The 14344-nt window shown below is 48.2% G+C and overlaps 4 protein-coding genes across 4 annotated transcripts; 1 reads left to right on the top strand and 3 right to left on the bottom strand.

Moving 5' to 3' along the window:
• Nucleotides 1-3046: 3046 nt before the first annotated feature.
• On the bottom strand, nucleotides 3047-4865 carry F4813DRAFT_26192 (uncharacterized protein). The gene is made up of 2 exons (XM_049240259.1): nucleotides 4668-4865; nucleotides 3047-4618 (listed from the first exon to the last, which is right to left on the bottom strand). The coding sequence occupies exon 2, from the start codon at nucleotides 4578-4580 to the stop codon at nucleotides 3477-3479; it is 1104 nt and encodes a 367-aa protein (XP_049101202.1). The 5' UTR covers nucleotides 4581-4618; nucleotides 4668-4865; the 3' UTR covers nucleotides 3047-3476.
• A 365-nt stretch (nucleotides 4866-5230) lies between these two features.
• Nucleotides 5231-5904, bottom strand: F4813DRAFT_395170 (uncharacterized protein; the record flags this gene model as incomplete). Its single annotated transcript, XM_049247664.1, has 1 exon — nucleotides 5231-5904. Exon 1 carries the CDS (start codon nucleotides 5729-5731, stop codon nucleotides 5231-5233), a length of 501 nt encoding a protein of 166 aa, XP_049101201.1. The 5' UTR covers nucleotides 5732-5904.
• A 1261-nt stretch (nucleotides 5905-7165) lies between these two features.
• On the top strand, nucleotides 7166-11329 carry F4813DRAFT_387942 (IkappaB kinase complex, IKAP component; the record flags this gene model as incomplete). Its single annotated transcript, XM_049246628.1, has 5 exons — nucleotides 7166-7356; nucleotides 7420-8360; nucleotides 8410-9195; nucleotides 9245-9587; nucleotides 9637-11329. 5 exons carry the CDS (start codon nucleotides 7166-7168, stop codon nucleotides 11327-11329), a joined length of 3954 nt encoding a protein of 1317 aa, XP_049101200.1.
• A 205-nt stretch (nucleotides 11330-11534) lies between these two features.
• Nucleotides 11535-12827, bottom strand: F4813DRAFT_387941 (uncharacterized protein; the record flags this gene model as incomplete). Its single annotated transcript, XM_049246627.1, has 2 exons — nucleotides 11535-12287; nucleotides 12381-12827. The coding sequence occupies 2 exons, from the start codon at nucleotides 12825-12827 to the stop codon at nucleotides 11535-11537; spliced, it is 1200 nt and encodes a 399-aa protein (XP_049101199.1).
• Between the last annotated feature and the right edge of the window lie 1517 nt (nucleotides 12828-14344).

Genomic DNA, 14344 nt, shown 5'->3' with positions numbered 1-14344 from the left:
GGGTCTATCGGTAGGAAGTAGTGGTGATGGGTAATGGTAACAAAATGGGTTGATGGGGCGGCACGTCGCACAGTGTATAGGTTTATTTGTTAGACTATTTGCTGGTCGGTACCTATGCCGAATAATACGTTGTTGAACTGGCCGGCTGGAATAATACTTAACTCAAGCCTGGCGGGTTACTAATGTTGGGTCGTCTACAGGTAATGCTAGGTGTTGTAAATGGTAGGTTAAGGTAATGTAGGAGGTAAGTAGGATGTAGGGGGGTTGATTGTTCTGAACGGTGCCAAAGGTAGTAATAGGCGGTTTCGTGCTTAGAAATTACGGTTTTGGCGTACCTTTAGGGGTTCCGTCAAGGGCGTCAAGGGTCTTTAAACAACGTCACCGATGCGAAACCGTGCAATTAAGGTAGGCGCGCAATTCATTATGTACAATACAATACAATACCTACAATACAATACACGTATAAAGCATGTGGTGCTAGCCGACTAGCTACTTGGGGTACCTTCCTAGGTAACGGTTAGTATACCTAATTCGGAATTCCAAATGACCCTCCCCATTACCTAAAACTTAGAAGGAAGGGCCGAAGGGTTCTTTAACGCTTAACGGGCTGCAAAGGAAAGAGAAAAAAGGGCCATGGACGCTTTCAAACAAAAAAAAAATAATAAAGAATAAAAAGTGTAATAATACGTATTAGTGATATTGGTGGGGTACATATCTATCTTTACTTCTTCCACATCCACATGTATTCCAAACATACACTAAACTCGACCATACCAAAATTTCTTGGCTCCAACCATCGTCAAACCCAGTCTATTGGAAGCTACTGCTGCTACTGCTGCTACTAAAGGAGCCGACCGAGCTCAGGAGATGAGCACTACGCCCTATCCGCCGCCATATCTGCGCCTGTCGGATTTGCACGATAACACATCTACCCTGCCTGACGAAGGTGAAGGACCCGTCAGGTCCGGCGTGGGATGGATGGATGGGACGAGGAGATTGACGAGAGATTTATTAGGCTAACTTACCGTTTCCCAAGGATGTATTAGGTACTTAAACCCCTTACCTCCCTACCTAGTTACCGAGTCTTCTTGCTGTCCTCGTTTACAGATGTTCAATATGAAAATGTATACTTTCGTGTTCGACCAGGCTCGATCTCGCTCGTGAATCCGAATGTTCGCCATCAACACAACCCAGTTAGGCCAAGGCGAGAGGGTTGCGGGAAGACGGGAAGCCTCATCAAGCCTCCCGCCCACCACTCAGCGAAATAAGCGTAGCTGGAATCTTCTATGATCGACGTCGACACATCTCTTTCTATATACAATACTGCATGCTCCCCCGGTCTCCTTGCGTCGTCAGGACATACATACTGGACCCTGGACCGCACAGTTGCGGCCCGCCAAGCTGATCCTACTAGCTTACGGTGTTACTATTCCAGTGATCCTGTGCCACTCGCAAAATCCCAAGTTATTGGCAATACCTAAATATGGCGGAACCAAAAACTATGCTATAGTACAAGTTGGTCCCGAACACAATGTAGCGCTACAGAACGTAGTTCACTACTACGGCGTGCCGCTTGCAGAAGTCGCAACATCAAATGTTACCATATCTGCGGGCTGCGTTCAACCTTGAGCACCGTAGCTGTGGTACCTCAGCCAAGCTTCCACTCTAGGACACCCGAAGCGATAAATGTCGGCGTGTCTTCTTTTTTTTTTTTTTTTTTTTTTCGGGCTAATGGAAAAGCTCAAGCAGCCTTAACGGATGCGCGGTCGCGTCCATACTAGGATCTGTATTATGGTAGGAAAACTAATGTGGCATCGTTGAACCCCTCCATATCACGTCGCGCCCCCTGCACCGAGGGGTTGGTCACGTTGTTTATTCTCGAAGCTTTTCCGGGTCTCCACATGCATCTGATGTTGAAGTGGGGGCATCAATCGGGAAAACGTCATAAGTAATCCAGACCCTGAATTCCCGTGTGACGTGCTACAACACAGTGCTACCCGCACTCACGACATTGTCTATTTGTTAGTCTACATACCTAGGTTAGGTGTCTGTTAGCCTATCTGCTACCCGTTCGCATTGAACGGTTCAAGCACCAGATAATGGATCTCAACTCGGCGGAGCTCCAAAGGCCGGATCCGGACATGGACTCCTTGTCGAATCCACATGTTCTACATGCGTAGCGGCATGCTACATGATACTCGTCACAAATTACTTGTGCATGATAGCCTTGACAAGTGCATACATACATGTAGGCGGATCATCTTTTTACGCTTCTTACGGTTTGGCCCAAAGTCCATAAAAGGCAAAGAGGAGATCGACCTCGTTTGTTCCCGCAATTCTCGGCTACGTATGTACCACTTGCGGGTTCATTGGCCAACACATAACTGCGCAAGGGATATTTCGAAATTTAGAACGAGTTTGACCGGTGTATTTCGATATTTTTTCTTTCTTTCTTTTTTTCCCCCTTCTTCTCCTTTCATAAAAAAAAAAGACAGTCAGAAGTCCTCTCACAAAATGCCTCGCTTATATAGAACCTTGGTGGGTATAAGAACTAATCTTTATTCGGTTCATCGTACAATACCTAATAGACTAAAACCCATCTATCCACCACGCTAAATATCAACTCGGTTCGCTACGGTATATCCTTACAACTTCCGGGCCCATTTTACATTTAAGGACAGTCACTAACGGGTTCTAGCGCCCGGGTTTAATCTACCTGGGTAGTTCCCAGCAAGCTTCAGAGCACAATGAGTAGAAAAACATATATTGCTAATCGTCAGAGTAACGGGTTTTTTTTTCTTTCTTACCACGCAAGTGACACACGTCTTAGTCAAAGGCCTCGAACGTATGTTGTCTGCATTTTTATGAGTAAAAAAAAATCAGGTTTTGGCGCTGTCTCAAGCTAGCTAGCCAGCTGAACGACTCTCCCTGCGGGTTGGCTAGAGATCGCAATTCGTGGCCTTCCCCGCACCCAAACTACACTCCGTTTTACAAATAGTCGAGAAGCACTACATAGGGTAGGCAAGGAATAAGCGAAGCGGGCGTATATGTATGCAACGTGTGCATGTATGCACCTTGAGCACCTTGAGCAGGCACTCCCGTTGTTTTTGATTTGTAGAATATTTTCTTCCAAAGCTTAGGTAGAGCCAACTAACGTAACGGTCTTGATGGGATTTGGATTCCAAGACTATTTTTAGTATTGCCGGGTTCAGCCGTTTTGTGAACTTCCAGATCAATGAAATTGTACTGTTCGATAATCAAATCCAGAATTCCGTGTTCTATTCTTAGCAGCAAAATATCGAAGTCCTTCGCTTGGCTCATATATTTCAGTTTCTGACAGCCAGAAGGGGGTAAGGCCCCGTCGTAGAAATGTAGAGATGGCTTTTCGGCACAGCTGCAATGTGACTCTTAGACGTGAGAGCTGTCAAGATGGCATCCAGCGCAAATGCAATGATCTTCGGAATTTGTCTCGGATTCTAAAGCAAAACTTTGGATGCCACGGTCAAAAGCCACGCGGCGTCTCGCCAACCACCTTCATCTGACTTAGGGGGTGGAATTTGTTCTTCTGGGAAATTCGAAACGCCTTCAAAGTCCAATGTGCTTGCACTACGAGGCAAATGACTTCCTTCGGTTTCGCCATCTGACAGCTCGCCGTCGGCAGTGTCTGATTCCTCGTCGTTCTCCTCAACGGAGAATAGGGACCAGACCCAAGAGCCTACCCCATCGTTTTTCCTATAGACCAGTCTCCGAACAACTGCCTCGTCTGATTTGCTCGTATCCGTCTCGAAGGCCTCGAGCTTTTCGTCCAGGCTCACAAAATCCGGGCCTTGGATGTGATCTTCCGGTGACACTTCGTAGCTAAAGTACCCATCGTGTGCGTGTCGCTCCACAGGTGTCCTTAGATGAGCTCTACTCCCAACCCGGCTCTGAGAGCGGCTACCATAGCGGCTGCTCGGCGAAATGATATCGTCGTCTCCACTTGCTATACTGCCCCGTCGGCTACTCCGTCTGCTCGCGAGTTCTCTCTCCCTAGCTAATTCTCGTTCATATGCCTCTTCCTCAACGTCGCGCATGCCAGTCAGACTGGTCGAGCTCGCCCTCTCGACGAGCCAGGCTTGCCCCTTAGACTCGCGCATCTCCGCGCTGATTAATGCCCCCGTACGCAGAATCCAGTCGTCGTCTCCCTGCTCTTTGTTGTTGAGTGGCGCATGATGCCGGGGAAGAGGCGATAACGCTCCTAGGCCAGAGCGTTTAGCATTTGACGCAACTAGATGGGTCGTAGACTTGCTCTTCGGCAAATTCGCGCTTGCAGGATCGTGTACCGAGGATCGACGTCGGCTAGGGGAGTTGGCTCGAGTCCGGGGAGGAGATTGGAGTAGCCGTGGGGTCGTAGGAGCGGATTTGCCCTGTAGGTAGGAAACATTGTATTGGAATGGCGACGCGCCGAAGTCAGGCAGGTCTTCAGGGTCGGTCAGGGGTAATTTAGACGTGAGCGGCGCGAGAGACAAGTGTTGAAGGTTCGTAGATGATCTATTTTTGCGACGTGCTTGGTTGGCATGCTGTTTGTACGCGACATCCATGATTTATACAAGAGTTCAAACACTACAAGTTGGACAATCTCAAGGCCGTAAGTACCTAGCAAGGCGATATTTGGATAAAATACCTACAATGGAAAGTTCAAATAAGGGACCAATTGGATTATGTACAACTGGTAGATCGAGAAACGGAATTGGGCCTACAAACCTGAATACCCTGTATTAGATCTTGTAGTTAATAAGATGAAATTGTTAGATGATCTGAGGCATGCCGCTTTAAGCCAAGGGCCGCCGGAACCGTGATTTATCCCTGCCATACTATAGCGTAACATAACATAACATAACATAACATAACATAAATTAACAAAATATGCATAATTCACTTATCCAGGATCACAACTTAGTTGCTTTGGCAGACATCTACTTATATTCACTAACCACCTAATATCATCAACTCAAGGTTGTGAGGTTTCCTAGGAGTAAAGTCGAGTAAAGTCGAGTAAAGTCGAGTATCGTCGTATAGTACGCTTTATATGCGCAAGAGCTATCGTAGAAGAAGAAACGCCCGAGTAGCTAATGTGTGGATGGGTGGATGTGTGTTGGAGAAGACCTCTTTCTTATATTGCCCGTCCCGTCATTCGCACGCAAGACAAGATAAGGGGGCCTAGGAGCTGCTGAAATATAGGGGTAATGAATCAAAGTGCCATCACAGCGGTGACCCGAAAACCTTGAAGCGCCCTTTTCACACCAGGATTCAATCCGTTGTTTGGTATGCCTTTCTCGGGATCCTCTCTGTCGTCCTTGAAGTTGCCCTTCGATATCTTTCGCCTCCCCAATATAAGTCCCAGCCATACGATAAGAACCATACAGAACGGGCTAATAATTGCAACGCCTAATACGGAAGAATCCCAAACCGTCCAATTAAGAAAAACGACAAGTACGCCGAGGACAGCCATAGCGCACGCGAGGACTAGGAAGTGGGCTGCGGTTCTCAAATTCTCCTTCAATATTCCTGGATCCTCTTCGGCGAAAACGCGCAAACAACTTGGTATGCGAAGACTGTTTTGGAGCTCACGGCCCCGTTGGACAATTGTATCTCGCCGCTGGACAATCTTTGCGTCGATCAAAATCATGGTGGCACCCCATATGCTATAAACGCAGCACACTACCAGGCATTTTGTAGATCTGTCCAACATGATTGGGTATTTGTCGATTTGGTAGACAACGTAGGGTAGGTTCGTAGAACAATAAAATATTGAACATGCAATTACTTGTCGGTAGAGGTTAGGATGGAATAACGAAGGATAGAAAAGGGGTAAAGAAGCGTTGGAGAAAACGACACATTAGAATACTTGAAGGGCTACGGGATTATATAGTATATCCCTTTGATGAAAATCCAACTTTGAGACCAGGCTATGAGGTGCTATACCAATTCCCAACGTACATAAGGTAATTAGCAAATTTTAATAATAGTATTCGCGCACAGAGAAAAGAATAAGTATAATAGGGGCTTTGAGTTTTATACGACTATACTAACAACCCATCCAACTATATAAATATATAACTATATAATTACGCCCTGATTGTTATTGCACGAACGTCCTTTACCTACAGAAAAAGAAATTTACAGTACCACTGCCATTACTCCTATGACGATAGCCTGACTTCTCCTCGCAACAACTCCAGCTGTGTCGGTAACGATATCACAAACGATGAATCCCGAAACGTTCTTTCGTAACGAACAAATCTACGCAGGGGTTTCGGTCCTGTGTCAGATAGTGTGCTGGGTAGTGTGTCTAGAAATATTTAAATGCTTACTCGTCAAGCATTTCATGCCCTCAGACGTAGATAATTTGAAGTTTCTACATCGGTGGATGCATAGAACAGTTGGATACACTCCGCCTACGATCCTCGTGGCTGTCGTGTTTGTCTTCCTTGATACGTCTATATCTAGGACTCGACATGAACCTTTCCACCTTTGCTGACGGATTCTTCTGAAACGGCTAAGTTGGTTACCTAGCACGGTAAGTTTCTAGCATTCTTTTCTGGTCGAACCAGGATACTAATCTTCGGATCGCAGATATGATTCTAGTTAATGCACGATATTATCTCAACCGGCTCGTTCTTCCGGTACTAGACGGCCTACTTCATATATCTATAAAAAAGAGAAGAAAAAAAAGGATTAGTTGAGTAACATCTCACTCTCCTTATACTGAATCTAGTACATGTTCAGTGCACATGTACAGCCGTAGGCTCCCGTAATTAGGTTAGAGTTACTCGTGGAATAACGAAGCTATTTCTATGCTATTTGGTTCCACCTTGTGACAATACTTATGTATTAAACCTTATTAGATTATTATTTTACTAGATTCAAACCTAAATCCTCAACAGGATGAATCTAGGGTTAAGATCTGGGGTAATGCATAAACCATGTGATTACCTAAGGCACCTACCTAAATGCAGTGCATAGATACATAGCACAGTATCGATACTACTTACAAAAGTTTTATCGCACGGACTTATAGTCGTCATTACAAAGTCCAAGTATCACACTTCCATTCGTCGCAGCCGAGTTATACCCTGTGTAGATTGGAGTGACATATATCCCTACGAGGTCAGGCATTTCCAAGATGCGTAACCTTCGCAACATACGATATAACGCTTGGAAGCCATCAACCGATTCAACCGAAGAGGTTATCACATCAACATGTTGGGACCCAGCCAAAGATGAGGTCTTGTGCACTTTTGGTCCGAGCGAGAAAGATGGGCGTATTCGCCTAGTAAGGATACTGGAGCACGTGAGGGCCTCGTCTATAGACATGTGAGTTTGCACCATTCGGGGGTATCCGACAGTCTATAGTTTGCTCACCATTTACGACTGTAGTGAATGTCAAGATGTCGCATCGTGGGACGCCCCAAGTCCAAATCCGGATTTGGCTGTTGACAGAGTCATAAGCTCGCACCACTTCAGCGACACCTTGACAACTTGCTTAGTCCTTGAGGGAGGCGACATAGTTGTCGTCCAAGAATCAGAGGGTCCAAACGCTCATGATGGAGTTCACATCGAGATCGAGGGATCTGTAGATGAGGGCATCACAGCCGCAAGCTGGTCTCCGGATGAAGAACTGCTGGCCATAACTACCAAGTCAAACACAGTGATATTCATGAGTCGTAGTTTCGATTGCATAGCAGATATGACCATGAGCGTCGATGATCTCAAAGCATCTAAGCACGTCTCTGTTGGCTGGGGCAAGAAGGAAACACAATTTCAAGGCAGAGGCGCTAAAGCCTTGCGAGACCCTACGATACCAGAAAAAGTAGACCAAGGCATACTCAGCGCCAACGATGACGGAAGCACGACCATTAGTTGGAGAGGCGACGGTGCATACGTCGCAATCAACTCGATCGAGGCTGGCATCCGCCGAGTCATTCGGGTATACTCCCGAGATGGTGTTCTTGACAGCGTAAGCGAACCCGTTGATGGTATGGAGTGCGCTTTAAGCTGGAGGCCTGTCGGGAATTTGATTGCATCCATGCAACGCTTTGAGGACCGTGTGGATGTTATATTCTTTGAGAGAAATGGCCTTAGACATGGCCAATTTTCCCTAAGAGCCCCTGAAGGCAGGTCACTCTCAAATGACCGGATACGGCTTGAGTGGAACTCAGATTCTACGGTCCTTGCTGCTACGCTTGATGATCGGATTCAACTTTGGACTATGGGCAATTACCACTGGTATCTGAAGCAAGAAATCATCACGCAGAAGCGTCCACTCTCCCTTACATGGCATCCTGAAAAGTCACTGCGTTTCGCATCGGCCGTCTTAGGTGAGTTCGAATCTTTACGGGCGTATCTTCAACACTAAGAGTATTGCAGATAGACTATTGCTCACTGAGTATATTTTCGAGGTTGCTCGAGGGTCGCTGACGCCTCCATATGATTATGGAGCCGTTGCTGTCATAGACGGGAAGACGCTCAAGCTCACCCCCTTTCGGACAGCCAACGTTCCTCCTCCAATGGCATTATTTGAACTACAGGCATCATCGCCAATTATCGATGTGACATTTTCTCCAGCAAATACGTTCATGGTCGTTCTCCATCAATTCGGTGTAGACGTATATGAATGGAAATTAAAGGGGCAGCGTTCTCTACCTCCGTCTTTAGTAGGCAGCCTGACTTTCGCTAAAGATAACCCGGACAATGAATGTCAACCTTTACAGATTGCCGTCACCGAGAATAGTGTTATCCACTGCCTCGGATTTGAAAAGGGCCCCGTGATCCAGTCGCACCCCTTTGACCGAACTACTGGTGAATTTTCATCTAACTCGAGCATATATGCTGGTTCAATGTTTGGCTTTGTGCGTCTAACCCAATCAGGATCTACAGAGGTCCTCCTTCAAGATTGCCTAGGTAGATTTCATGGTGTTGTCAACCAGCAGGATGACTTGTACTCAGTCCGCCTTCCATCTCAGCTTCCGTGGAGCGAAGTCGTCGACCTCGCCGGTAACGTCATTGCTGTCGGGTTATCACGGAACGGACATCTATATGCAAACTCTCGCCTCTTAATGAAGAATTGCACATCTTTTCTTGTTACCCCAGCTCATCTCATTGTTACAACAACTAGCCATCTAGTCAAGTTTATCCATTTGGTCGATGTAGAGAGTGAGTCCCAACGATATCCAATTTCTTCTTAGCTAACCCCGCCTTATAGGCTTGGAGGTACCACCAGATGATCCTGAAAAGGATGAGAGGTGTCGGAGTATCGAGAGGGGCGCAAGGCTTGTGACAGCAATGCCTACTAATATGAGTCTAGTTCTCCAGATGCCGCGTGGAAACCTGGAAACGATCTATCCCCGAGCCATGGTTGTAGCGGGAATTAGGCAACTGATTGACGCTAAAGATTACGGAAAGGCATACTCGTACTGTCGGACCCAGCGTGTGGATATGAATATTCTTTATGATCACAGACCGCAGCAATTCCTTGCTAGTATTGGACTCTTCCTCGACCAAGTTGGAGATGTTTCGTATATCGACCTCTTCCTTTCCTCTCTACGGTAAGTGAGCTCGCATACCACGTATGAGCATATACCTAACGCGGAATAGAGACGAAGATGTCACGCAGACCATGTATCGAGATACTAAGGGTGTGAGGAATCAAGAGCCACCGGAAGTGACTCCTAGCGAGATCCCTACTGGTAAACCCCAAGACAGTTCAAAGGTTAATACTATTTGCGACGCGGTGCTATCTCATCTCCAATCTCGTAAGACCAAGGACCATGACACCCTACAAAACATTATTACAGCCAATGTCTGCAAGGTTCCACCCGCGTATGAAGACGGGCTGTTAGTTGTTGCTGCTCTATTGCAAGAAGATGAACAGCTTGCCGAGAAAGCTGTCGAACACATCTGCTTTCTTGCAGATGTCAACACCTTATACGATGAAGCCTTAGGTCTCTACCATTTAGACTTAGCGCTACTAGTTGCACAACAGTCTCAAAGAGATCCCCGAGAGTACCTTCCATTCCATCAAAATCTACATCTGTTACCCGACTTAAGACGGAAATTTGCTATTGATGATCATCTTGGACGACATGAGAAAGCCTTGGTTCACCTTCAAACTAGCCAGGCGCATAAGGAAGCCCAAGACTACACAGTCAAACACGCACTCTACGCCATGGCGTTGAAGCTCTATCGCTACGACCAACCTAACCTTACTATCCTTACTGGTCTCTATGCGGCGTATCTCGAGTCTAAGTCTCGTTTACGAGAAGCGGGTCTCACTTACGAGTCTCTTGACGACTATACAGGGGCTACCAGGTGTTACCGTGCTGCCGGCGCTTCCTGCTGGCGTGAATGCCTCTTCACGGCACAGCAACAATCACCGGCTCTGGCTCCAGATGCGCTCTCTGATCTCGCAGCAACGCTTGCGGAAGCCCTCTACGAAGCCAAGGACTACGCGTCCGCGGCAACAATCCATCTCGATCACCTCAACTCGCTCGAAAATACCATCTCCTGTCTCTGCAAAGGATATCTATTTGCTGACGCCATGCGCCTAGTAGCACAGCGCGGGCGCCCCGACCTCTTAACGAGCGCCGTCGATCCCGGTCTCGCAGACTCTCTAGGTAGTAGTACTGAGTTTTTTGCGGACTGCAAGGCGCAGCTTCGCGCACAGGTTCCTCGTATCATGGATCTCCGGCGAAAGGCGGCCGAGGACCCGCTGGGTTTCTACGAGGGCGAACGTGCTGGCGCAGGCGATATCCCGGATGACGTGTCGGTGGCAGCCAGCTCACGTATTAGCACGAGCGCCAGCTTGTTCACACGGTACACGGGCAAGGGAGCGGGAAGCGTGGGCACGGCGGGAACGGGCGTCAGTCGCGCTACGAGCAAGAACCGCCGCCGCGAGGAGAAGAAGCGCGCTCGTGGTCGCAAGGGTACTGTCTACGAGGAGGAGTACCTCGTCAACAGCGTTCGCCGACTGGTGGAGCGCGTTGAGGGTGCAAAGCCAGATGCCGAGCGTCTTGTCTTTGCGCTCGTGCGCCGTGGCATGCACGAACGTGCTCGTGCTCTCGAGGCGCTGGCTGCCGAAGTAGCGGAGGCCTGCAGGGTAGCCGTCAAGGAGGTGTTCGCGGGTGCTGGAAACCAGCCGGCTGGCGAAGAAGGCAGAGGAGACGAGGATGAGGAGTGGAGGCCTATGGGCGCGGATGCGGTTTTATACGAGAACCTCGAGGCTAAGTGGAAGAAGCAGGAACCGCCTGTTATCACGGCCTTGGAAAGGCTGTCGTTGCTCGGCTCGTAGGTAGGGAAGGGGTGGTTCAGGGCATAGATAAAAGTACCGGCTGGATAGGAGGTGGGGATTCAATCACATAGGGGGGGAGATTTACGCCTAGGAAGGAGTACGAAGTTGGTTTGATGCTTCGCGTGCCACTGAATGCAATATGTACACTTATGTTACAGGTCTAAGTAGCATCCATATTCTACAACCATTTTTTAATTTTTTAATTTTACGTCGAGGACGGCGGAGGTTGTGCGTCGTCCACCGTCACCGTCGCCGTCGCCGTCGCCGTCGTTTCTGTAGGAAGCGGCGGCGGTACGGCCGTCTCAGCCGACGCCACGGCGCTATTGCTGGCAGCTTCCAGCAGAGCCTGGCCGTTCCGCGTCCTCTCCAAGTTCTTGGCCATGACCTCGCCGATCTTCTCGAGCATCTCCTGGGTGAGACGGGGCTTGCCCTTCTTCTTCTTGCCCTCGCGCTGGGCGCGGTGGAACTCCTGCAGCGGGGTGCGCATCGAGTCCATGAGCTTGCTGCGGTCGGCGACGGCCTGCTGCTCGGCTTCCAGGCGCGCGATGTATTGGGGGTCGTGGCGGGTGCGGAAGCGGCTGTACTTGTTGCGCAGCTCGTCGAGGACGGCCTCGGGCATGGGCGGGCGCAGGAGGGTGGGGACGAAGGTCTTGTCTTCGACGTCGATGCGCAGGGTGTCGCAGTTGTAGTCTCTGAATTCCTTCTCTTCTTTCTTGGGCCACGGGATCGAGATGTTCAGGCCCGGGACAACGCGGGACCACCGCCGCTTGCCGGATACGCGGTCGTGCAGGAAGCCTCCGTGTACCAGCTGGTTGATGATGACGTCGCGGGTGACGCCTGTCGCGGGGTCTTTGATGGGGTGGACGAGGCGGATGCCCGAGATGGGTATGGGGAGTTCTATGTTGACAACGGGGGATTCGTTATCGTCTCGGATTTCTCTTTGTACTCTGATATTGGTCTGTGCGATTCATACCGTGTTAGCTATTGAAAATGGCTACTATAATCCGTAACGAGCGTTACAGCGCCATATGGAACTGGAGAACTGGATTACCCTGTTTAACTCGTCGACGATAACCTCGGCCTTGTCGTAGTCTATATGCTTTATCTTGCCGATGCGCCCCTTATCCGGGCCGTCGATCAGCACGACTCTGTCCCCCACGGTGATGTTAAGGTGGTAAGCGCCGCCAGCCCATTGACACCGGCGATTTCGCATGGCGAGAGTGACCTTGCCATAGGCAGCGTAGCGAGCTTCGTGAATGGCGCCCTTCGCATCGGCCCAGTCGCCAACGTCTCGTCTTGGGGCGAGGGGGCCCAACTCCCAGTCGTCCTTCACGGCTTGCTTCGCGGCATCGAATTCCTCTCGGGCCATGCTTAGCTGCTGCTGCTGATCCTGAAACGTCTCCTTCTTCTGCTTCTTGAACCACTTGAGGTCTTTGGTCTTGGTCCGCTTGGCGACCACCCGCTCGGCGGTAGCCACTCGGCGGAGGATCTTCTGCATATTTTTTGGGGGGGCCTTCCGTGGGTAGGTTGTTTCTTACGGCCTCATCGTGTGCGTGTGCGTGTGCGTGCGTGGGTTTGAAGCTGCTCTCCAGAGACCAAAATTTTGGAAAGCATTTAATTGGTCCAATTGGCTTTAGAGCCTTAGGACCCCATTGAAAGACTCTCAGGTGGGGTGGATTCAAAATACGCGGAAAATCTAGACTCCGACAGATAAGGTACTTCCATACCTACGTACATACATGTATACTAGTATACTTAAGTACCTATGTATATTGACCCTTGAATGCCAAGATCCATAAGACCCGTGCCCGTTGTGACCATGTTGTGACCTTGTTGTAAAAAGATGTTGGTCTATCTTGTAGATTTCATGTCGTAGTTGAGCTTGAGCTTAAGCTTATCAAAAATTGTTCCTGTCCGACCTTCCTGTTCAAACTTTGACGCCATATTGGCAATGAACAGGCATTTGATATAGTAGTAGCTGTAATCATTAATTGTTGTTTAAGAAGATGAACGGACGTATTTGATGGCGTTTTTTAAGAGCAGGATTTCGTTATTCTGCAAGCGTTTATTATTCCGGTTGAACTTATCTACCTAACCTAGGTGTCTAGCACATAAAATTGATGTATTGGAGCTTAGGTATATTGGAACTTACCCAAACAAGATCCTATGACGTGAATCAAATTGATTTGTACCCTTTTCAGCCCCCCGCAAGTCCCTGATGTTCTAGGTCAAATATAACAGGCGGAAGGCTATTATCGCATAATAAGGTTTAAAGATGCAACGGAATGCATAGGACCCCAAGGTTTCGGCCGGTAAAATCCACCCTGACGGTTTGATGCGAGATGAACTTAAAGCTTCAGCAAAAAGAGACAACTAGTTGATCTAAACTAACACCGCCCCGTTTAACAAACTAACAAAGTCTCATATTTCTTAGTTGGTTGTAAGTAGTGTGCATCCTAAGTACGTTTCATCTACATGCAGATCTGTTATGTAATTCAAACCCGTTGTCGATATGTAGTTGATATGTATGTTAATATCAAAACGCCGTAAGTTTTGCTCGTATGGTGTCAATGCGGTACGCGTATATAATATACGTAGTAGAGCTGGGCAGTTAGATCTAAATCACAAGCCAAGCCAAGCTGTAGAAAACTGCTAGGCTTTGCAGCCTCGGCCTAACTAATTCTGTAAGCAATGGGGAGGTTCTCGGTGTCTTATACGCAATAAATACGATAGAGCAATCCAAGAAAAGAGAAAGGGGTTATGAGAGATACTACATACATATATGTTAGGTAACTAGTTAGTTAGTTAGTTAGTTAGTTAGTTAAAAGGAGAATTCCGAGACGGGTTGGCCGTATGAAACAAAATGATGACTCCAGGGCTCTTACACCACGCGAATGCCGAACCCCCCACAAACTCGTATCGACGAGCAGCGGACAAAGAAACAGATTGCGCGATAGGAGAGAGCGTGGAAACTTGGGAGCTTAGGAACTTGGGAACTTGAAATGATATGACAAT

The sequence above is a fragment of the Daldinia decipiens genome, assembly GCF_022478715.1.
Source record: "Daldinia decipiens strain CBS 113046 unplaced genomic scaffold F4813scaffold_10, whole genome shotgun sequence".
Classification (NCBI taxonomy): domain Eukaryota; kingdom Fungi; phylum Ascomycota; class Sordariomycetes; order Xylariales; family Hypoxylaceae; genus Daldinia; species Daldinia decipiens.
The sequence above is the reverse complement of the archived record's forward strand: the minus strand, read 5'-3'. Positions and strand labels throughout refer to the sequence as shown.

Coding starts and splice junctions, on each gene's coding strand:
- F4813DRAFT_26192 (XM_049240259.1), bottom strand. CDS start 4,580: ATGGATGTCGCGTACAAACAGCATGCCAACCAAGCACGTCGCAAAAAT.